The sequence below is a fragment of the Aptenodytes forsteri genome, unplaced genomic scaffold (assembly GCF_000699145.1).
Source record: "Aptenodytes forsteri isolate BGI_AS27 unplaced genomic scaffold, ASM69914v1 Scaffold33, whole genome shotgun sequence".
Lineage (NCBI taxonomy): Eukaryota > Metazoa > Chordata > Aves > Sphenisciformes > Spheniscidae > Aptenodytes > Aptenodytes forsteri.
The window spans coordinates 4,419,644-4,429,274 of NW_008795037.1; the positions used below are offsets into that span (position 1 = coordinate 4,419,644).

At 33.5% G+C, this 9,631-nt stretch overlaps 1 protein-coding gene across 1 annotated transcript in view; it reads right to left on the reverse strand.

Moving 5' to 3' along the window:
- The window catches only part of RPGRIP1L (RPGRIP1 like), a 69,906-nt gene that overhangs the window by 37,025 nt on the left and 23,250 nt on the right, over positions 1–9,631 (reverse strand). The window contains exons 8-14 of the mRNA XM_019471375.1: positions 8,853–8,959; positions 8,573–8,623; positions 7,166–7,345; positions 6,401–6,518; positions 4,892–5,344; positions 3,230–3,381; positions 572–938 (exon numbers count right to left, since the gene is read on the reverse strand). Coding sequence (XP_019326920.1) covers positions 572–938; positions 3,230–3,381; positions 4,892–5,344; positions 6,401–6,518; positions 7,166–7,345; positions 8,573–8,623; positions 8,853–8,959 — 1,428 coding nt within the window. The remainder of the gene's footprint in view (positions 1–571; positions 939–3,229; positions 3,382–4,891; positions 5,345–6,400; positions 6,519–7,165; positions 7,346–8,572; positions 8,624–8,852; positions 8,960–9,631) is intronic.

Sequence of the window (9,631 nt, forward strand, 5' to 3'; positions counted from 1 at the left end):
AGTTGTAGAGAGCGATGCGGTCTCCCCTCAGCCTCCTTTTCTCCAGGCTAAACAACCCCAGTTCCCTCAGCCGCTCCTCATAAGACTTGTGCTCTAGATCCTTCACCACCCTTGTTGCCCTTCTCTGGACATGCTCCAGCACCTTCACGTCCTTCTTGTAGTGAGGGTATTCAAGGTGCGGCCTCACCAATACCAAGCACAGGGGGACAACCACTTCCCTAGTCCTGCTGGCCATACTATTTCTGATACAATCCAGGATGCTATTGGCCTTCTTGGCCACCTGGGCACACTGCCGGCTCATGTTCAGCTGGCTGTCGACCAACACCCCCAGGTCCTTTTCTGCTAGGCAGCTTTCCAGCCACTCTTCAGCAAGCCTGTAGCATTGCATGGGGTTGTTGTGACCCAAGTGCAGGACCCAGCACTGAGCTTCTTGAATCTCATACAACTGACCTCAGCCCACCGATCCAGCCTGTCCAGATCCCTCTGAAGAGCCTTTCTTTAGTTTGATTCTTAAAGAGATACAAAACAGGAAGTGAAGATTTTGTTAAGTTTAAAGAGCTCTAATTCTTACCTGAGATAGATCTGTCATGTGCTAAAGAAATAAGAGGCACATTGGCTTTCCCTACATAAGCACCTTCTTCCGTTTCACCATCATCAAATACATAAAAGGTTACGGATTCTGATTTTAGGTATCGGTCTAAATCTGCATTCATTGGCACTTGGAAACACATATGGTCATCTATTTGTGGGTTGTTGCTGCTAGGAATGATGGGAGTATCATGGTCTGCAAAATCAAAGAACTTGTAGACAACATAAGGATTTAGCTGAAGACGTTTTTTTCGGGATTGTAGACTGTTACAACATTTTATTGTAATGTGGAGTTCATTTAAATTGCCATCTGTTGAAGTGCTGACTTGGGCAGTTTTGAGTATCTGCTGCTTTAAATGAAAAAGAAGTTAAATTAAAAACATTAGAATTCTTATGTTGGCAAACTCTAAGAACTATATAAATAGAACAAATAACTGATTATTTCAATGACACTCCAACTACTGTTTAATTTTATATGTCAAAATATTACTTGTTCTATAAATATGACATCTCTCTTGGGTTGTTGGTATAAGGAAATAAGAGGTTAATCCTTTCAGGTCTGTGATTGTTTGCTTTATTCTTCTAAAGTTTTATGATCTACTTGTCATTTGATTATCTACAAAGCAGTGAAGATCACAGTTTTAAGAGTGATTCATATCTAGTACCACTTTAAAGTTAAGGATTCTGGTCTTGACAGCTATTCTGTGTCAGGAAATTTTTATAACTTTAGTCCCTTTTATATATATACTTTTCCATAATTAAAATTGCACCACAGATTCCTCTGGTTTCTTCCTCCTCCTAAACCTTTACCTACATAAACAATTTACAAAATTTAGAAATCAGCATGTGAATAGCATAATAAATATTTGGAAGAAATTAAAAATAAATCAAAAAACTCAATGATATCACAAATTTTTTGAATTACCTATCAGCATGGCTTGTACATACTGTGGAACCCATAGCTGGCAAACTGGGAAATTCATTTTAATAAAAATTAAAGAATAAGAAGAAAACAAATAACATGACTACCTGAAATGAGTAATCCTCATCTAGATTGACCTCAAAAGGCTCTCCTTTTTTACCCTAATATATCACATCTATTTTCATTAATTATCTTGCTTGTGGAAGCCAGAGTTCTGTCCACTGGTATATGGGGAAACATGTATCAATTTGATTTTTTGTGATAAAATGTTAAATATTTTGATTAAATAATCCACACTGAAATAGTTAACAAGAAAACCAAACATGACAGTTTAAGTCCTTAATATGCAACCTTAAGACTACTATTTCTGGCTACATACAGAACTGGAAAAAAAAAATTATAGCAGTTTATGTACACTTCATGTTTCCATGATTTCTGTAGCTATACAGGACACAATTTTATATGTATGTTTAACTAGTGAAAGCTTAAATTTTGGAACGCACAACTGAAGTTACTTTTGCAGCTGCAGATGGACAGAACCCTTAACATAATGTAACCATCTGCTATAGCTATATGACTTTTAGTTTCTGCCACAAAACATTTCTGAAAACAGTGGTGTTCCACACAGCTCTGTAGAAGCTGCTCTTCATTTCTGCCATTTTTCTTATTTTATTTTCTCCCGTATAATCAGTATATTTCAGTTGCCATGTTTGAATTTGCAATTTCACAATAATTACAACAAAACGCTCTGTTCCACATGCCTTACCTCTCAACTGTGTTTGGACTGGTAACACAGCTAGAAATAACATAATCAAAAATAGAGAAAACTAAATAACAGATTTTGGCATTTAACAACGGCCAGATTTCTTGAGCTAGTTAAAAATACCTTTGATTCCTTTAAAAATCAGATTTAAAGCAAATGTTACAATGTTATCAAACATGAAGTTTTTCTGAAAATGCCTACGCTAACCTTTAATAGAATTCACACACTAAACATACTTGTCAGATTACATCATGGAATCCATTGAGATTCCAGTACAATATAAATTTACATTATGGAGTAATATAAAACATTAAAGTTACTCCAGACTTACAGTAATTTAAACAGCTATAGGTAAAAAAATGGCCTGTTAGAGACTCTAAAGTGTTTTAACTTACACATTTCAACCTGATTGTTTTTATTTCTTAAACAATTGCTAAAGATATCTCAAAGTCCCTTCTTTTTCTGTGACTCTTATTTAAACATGATTATACAGTGCATTATATTATCAAAATTCTCTTCATTATCCAGCTAAAAAAAAAGAAAAAAGTGAAATAATCTCAATCTCATAATACTCAAACATTAAGAACTTTGAGACCTTTCTGAACAACCACTTCACCTGGTATACTGATCTGACACCCAGTTGGTTTAACATTCCTGAATATCGTACTAACAAAATGTTAAGAAAATCTGGCACTTACAGGTTAAGAAAAACTAAATATAATAATTTCAAATATTCTAGTGACAAACTGAAGTTTAAGACTTTGTCTCTTCAGGAAAGCTATAGTTCAACTGGTTCTTTATCTCTTTACATGAAAAACATGTCATTCAATTGCTAAAGATATTTTCCAGTTCTAGAACCTTTAACATATCAAGACTTGAAGTAAACTATTTGAACTGAGAAAGTAATTTTGAACAGTTTATTCTATCAAAACTATGAAGTACAAACCCAAACCTACCTGAGATGGTCGTTCACGTTCCCTAAAATTGGATGTTATATACCCCAGAGCCTTTGACCTCTCTTTGTAGAGACTAATAGCTTGATCTATAGGAACTCGTAACCTGATCCCGTATTCTACGGTACCGTAATTTTGAATGTTTCCTTTGATTCCTAAGGAATAAATACATAAGGGATTGCATTAATTTTCTTTTCAACATTAAATTACTTAAGTCAAAAGCTAGGAAACACCACAAATTAAAGATTAGTTATCTTGTGACTATGCATTATGACAGTGTTTGTGACATGAAATGTGCAGTTCATGTTAGAAACAGAAACTCCTCCTCTGGCTCTACATGTATGATCCAAAACTGAAACATGAGCATTTTTTTTATATTGTAATCTGCAATATTTATTATCCAAGCTATAAAGTCAAGTCAAGTTCATTATTTTAATCTCTTTAAGGCAAATAAAGCTTAGGTCAGTTTTGTATGTCAACAGTTGGAAATGCCCCATAAAGTGGTATGCAGTTTAAATTACTGGCAAAAATACCACTTTATAATGGCTTCTTAAACGAGATTTTTGACAAAAGTGGGCAGTTAGAGGTCTCTATATATACTGATCTGACAAAATACTTCTAAAAGAAAAAGTAAGCAGCACAGAATATTAAGTACTTCTTAAAAAAGGCTTGTCCGCGTTATCTTAAAATTATTTTAAAACAATGAATTAAATTAAAAGGAAAAAAAAATGCACAAAACCTAACCTAACATTTGCACAAAACCTAAACTAACTCCCCCATAGATTATGCTACTATACAAAATATTATTAACTGTAATCACCATCATTTGCACCTTTTTGATGCCTTACGACTATTATATGAAGACCTCTGACTTACCAGTTTAAATTACAACCACTGTAACCATTTCTTCATTTATTTATTGGTAAGGAATGAGGGGATGTATGTATGACATTTGGGCCAGATATAATGCACTGATGTTTGATAGTCTTATAATGCAGAAATGTTTTTGTTTTTAATGTATATTTTGTCAAACAGAGAAATTGGAGGATGAAAGGAACTTGCATTAAACAACTAAAACACAATTAACAATACATAAAATAAAGCAAAATGAAAAAAAGTATCAGTCATTTAAAAATGTCTTCTCTACAGTATTCAGAGAAATTCTAACATATGAATAATACTACAATGCAATCAAGTACACTGCTCTACTAACTACTTTTCTCCATGCTGTTTTTGTATAATTCTGTTGAGTAAGGTGATACTATCTTTTACTAAAATTCTTTACATGCGTAGTAGTAACACTTTGCAAGTAACCTTTATACAAGACAAAGAATCACTTGCTCTTTTCAGACAAGATTCTCTAATGCCATTTCCAGCATGCCACATACTTCTAATGTCACGTACTTCAGGATCACTATATTAACACCATCTTTGTCCTCAGCCATTGTGGGCAAAATTGCACTCTGCGAAGTCAGAGCTTTCTCACAACTGTAGGTAGAATCACCAGAACATGCTGCACATCCAACAGGAAATACCATGTTGTGTAAATCTCTTTTTTTTTCTTTTAAAATAGTAATACACGAATTCATTGTTGGCCAAATACCGTTACTTAATTGTCACTTACAATACTGCATCAATCAGAATACTTTTTGATATGTTAATTACCAACTAAATTTGCTGTGCTGTAGAACTTCCCACTGTTCTCCAAGATTTCGTGGAGCTTCAGTTGACATGCAGCAACTGTTTCATAATCTGTGCCATATGCAAGATGAACCTCAAGTGTGATACTCTTTTGCTGTATATAGTGCAAGAAGCAGTTATCAGCCTGCACAAGGTACTGAGAAGTGAAGTCATATGATGGGGTACGCCCATAAACTATTGGGGTTGTCTGAAGTTCAAAGTCATAGAATGCGTAAGTACAAAAAGTTGCAGGTTCATGGTCACCAAAAGCACGCATAGCTCCAGAAGAGAAGATCACTTTGCTGATATGAATTTCAAAAAGGTTCTCTCCTCTTTGTAAATGTAAAGTTTCATCAAATTCATCCACTGGATCACCCGGCAATATTTCTGGTCTGGATTTACGTGGTTTTGTACCATAGACAGTATCTCTTAGTTGGGCTGCAACAAATAAAATAGAGCTACAATATGACCGTCTTGTTTAAAAATCAAATATAATTAATGTCCGAGTAGGGAGGAAAAAAGCATAATTCAATTATATTAACAGCGTTACTTTCTTAAAGGTGTAACCAAAAAAAGAAATCACACATGTGAAATCATACATCTACTGCTCATTTAGCACACTGACAACAACCAAGAATACCTCCACAATGGAGCTGCTTCAATATACCTAAAAACAGACACAGGACTCTAACAATTAATAACAGATTACAAGGAAGTTAGCAAGCAAAAATTCAGAAGTCTTATGCAATGATCAAAATAAGTATCACTATGCAAATGTAGCAGACTTAAGACGTATTTTTGTAGAGTTGAACTAAATTTGCTAGGGAAAGAAAGAATACATCTGACTTTTAACCTCTGTAATATCTTGAGTGGACGGAACTATCAGCAAAGACCTTTACATGTTGCCTGGCCTCATAGGTGGCAAGAGGTGAACAAATGCTTACAAAATTAGGACATAAATCATCATGCAGTCCTTTAGTACAGGGGATGCAACTTGGAGATAAAACATGAAAATTGTTATGATATCAGGGTTTGTAAGGTATCCTATTTCAGGCTTCCTATGCACCTTTTACAAACTGAAGCCATTAAAACAGCAATTTAAATTCATCATATTGAAATATTCCGTTGGTATATTATACCATGACTTTGGGATTTTTAGCAACACAAAATGATTATGCAAGGATAGAACAGCAAAATAAGAGGTTGACTATAAATGTACAATTTATTTAAAAAAAATAAAAAAATCTAAGTTTGGTAGTTTTATTCTTATTCAGCAATAGCTGCAGCATAAATGCTTTGTTGAATTTTGTTTGATTAATAACTTTATCATTTAAGTCAATGAAACAGCACACAGATAATTTTCCATGAAAGAACTGACCTTTCTGCTAGTTTTAGGAATGGAGAAGTGTTTCAACTGAAGAACAAATTTACAACAATAATTTGCAAGAGATAAAATATAAAAAAAAATTAGAGAAGAATATACTTTAAAGATACCTTCTAGTTTTCGGATGCGTGCAGCTCTAATATCAAGAAGATGGACATACTGTTCCAGTTTTAACTCATAGTCTTTCTGTAGACTTTCCATCTTTTGTGTCACTGCTTCTACTTCAGTCTGAAAAAAATTTGCATGTAAAAAGGACTTTTGAGGCTTGTCTGCATTGATGCTGCACATGTTTTTGGCTACAAATTAAAATACAGCTAGATTTGAGGAAAGAACATTTAGAGTACACAAAAATAACAGCAGTTTTTAATTCAGCAATACAGCAATCAATTCCAATTTCAGCAAAATCTAAAAACATTATTAAGAAAAACAAACTAGCTATTCTTTCAGGACAATGTTCCTAATAGTTTCTTTAATGATTTTGTTATTTTAAAACTTAGGTTTATTGAACAAAAAGTCAAAATATGATCTGCAATAATCCAGCACAAGAGAGTAAAAGCAGCGTGTTGTGGAAAAGGAAGCTTATTTGATAAGTACACTTACTATTTTTCCTGTGAGGACCTGATAAGAGCTCAGAGATAATCCCAAGAAGGCATGGTTTGAGGGCTCTGATCAGGGTGAGTTAAAAGACTAACATTATAGTCACTTGGATCTCATGCTTTTTAAACAATACTTTCAACAACAGCAAATGTTAGGTTACCTATAAACAGACTGGCTTTGTTGCTGAATTTGCAAGTCTCACTTATGACAAATTCCAGTGCTACAAATATTAAAATGTTATTATCAGGTTATTTTCCACTGTGAGTAGAGTTTAGTACCTGGTAATCTTTGTTAATTTTGTGCTGCACAATTAACATATTCCTTGTCTTTTCAAGTTCTTGCACTGTTTCCGCATGTGTTAACTGCAGCTCCTGCATGGAGTGTTCTAAATCTTTACGGGTATCATCTTCTACTTTTTCCAAAAACATTAGGTCCCCATTTTTCTGCTGCTTTTGAACCTGGAGCAAATTTGAAAAATTACTAGAACAAACTTTTGCAAAATATTTGGATGTATTTGTGCCTGGTTAAATGTAACACTGGGATATAATTTTGGAACAACAATAAGACAGTAAGCATAACTGTAAATTTTGAGCATGTGGTAACACGAAAAATAAGAATGAGGTAGACCAGTAAGTGTCAGGATTGTATTCAGTAATGTAATCTCGTGATCGTCAGGAACCAATTAAAATGTACGAGATACTCAGAAGCAATCACTCCTGTCTATGCAATGAAAATACAAACCCCTTAATATACTTGCCTTTTATATAATTAATAATCCTGCTTCAGTGAATGTACAAAACCTGAATTATTATTCTCAAGTCTACATTGCTTCTGTTATTAATACCGGGGTTTTAATTTTCATCTAGGTGATTTTTTTTGTTTTGTTTTTCCTTCTTTTTTTCATTATCATTATAGAATTATCATTTGCACTTCAGTAGCAGAAAGAATATTCTATTTACAGTAAACACTTCCTCAAGAAAATAAAATGTAAGTCACTAGAACACTGGAAACTTAATGCAAACTTATTTTTTCACTGATTTCTTCCCCCCACCCCCACTTCATTTTCAATTTTGCTGTAAACAATAAAATTACAACTTATGTGCAAGAGAAAAAAATAGAACATTTTCTGGGTATTTCTGTTTTTCTGTTTTAATAAACAAAGAGAAGTTGCTAAGCATCACTGTATTGCATTTTAGAACTTCCATGCTTATAGTACGCTCCCATAAATTACAGAATAAAAACACAAAATTTTTTTTTTAATAAACATTATTGGAAGAACAAGATGGCACAATAAGTAATTTAACTGAGAAAAAGTAAGTTTTTTAAAAAAATGCTTGTGAATCTGGTTTAATTCACTTTTGATGTTATAATGAATTATCTACATAACTCTAGATTTCATCCTGGCAATTTTTTCATCTTTCCTTGTGCTTCACTGTAACTGAAAAATGACAAAAGCACACATATGAGCTTGAAGCATTAACTACTAAAAGATGCACAAATAATTCAGCCCTTGCAAATCCCAGGCACTATGTAGAAAACATGTAATGGTCAACAAAGGGTTTCAAGAAAAAAAGAAAAAAAAAAAGAATAAAAGCAAAGTATATAGAGTCATAGAATCGTTTGGGTTGGAAAGGACATCAAAGATCTAGTTCCAACCCCCCATATGCTCATTCTTTGTAAGTTACCTTCATAAGCAAGAGAGCTTCACTGAGTTCTGCTACATCAATATCACTTTCCTGAAACAGAAATACTTAGTGAAAAGGTGTTATCAAATGTGAATGAATATCGAAGAAAGACATTCAGGATAACAAGATGCATTCTCACTGGACATGACATTTTGCTTGATATCATGAATAAATAAACACTTATATTTCTGTATTCTTTTACTTTCAAAAAGAATTTGCACTATGCATAAAACATAGAATAGGATTATTTGCTCATATTCTAAACAGAAATAGAGTTCACCTTTGTCAAAAACTTCATGTGATTTTTCAGTTCATCTAGTTGTTGCTTATGTTTCAGGTAGCATAACTGCAGGTCTTTGTTCTCTTGCATCAGCTTTTCCTTTTGGTCTTAACATAGAAAAAGAATAAAATATTCTACTTAATTCAACATAATTATAAAAATTATAGACTTGCTTTTTCATATTAACTTATGCATGAAAATTTCATTTTAAAAGGTAGAAACTAATTTATTTTGTATAGGAAAATCTTTGGTATTAACAAAGGGATAGAAAACTACTCTTTGATCTGGTATGGGTGTATGGATTAAAAAAAAGCAAAAACATTCTTACTTTCATTAAAAGGGAACCTACAGCGTCAAAAATCTACACTTTCTGTATTTTTAAATAGAAAGATATGCCCAACTAAGTACAGCTTTCTGTTTTGGGGGAAGGGAGGGAAGAGGGGAAGAGAGATGATATAAAACTATTTGTTAATCTGAATGACTAAGCACCATTAAACTTAGCAGCAGAAGGTTACACAAATTTTACATGAACACCCACTAATGCATAGCTACATCCACAGTGATTTTTCAATACTCTCTCACTCTCCTCCCCTGGTCGAACTCCTTATTCTCTTGATAATGTTTTTTCTCCTTCCATTTTTTCCTGTGTTTTTTAAAAGTCCCAAAGTTATGTTCTCATACCATGTACTTAGAATCATAGAATAGTTTGGGTTGGAAGGGACCTCTAAAGGTCACCTAGTCCACCCCCCCTGCCATAGGCAGGGACTTCTTCAACTAGA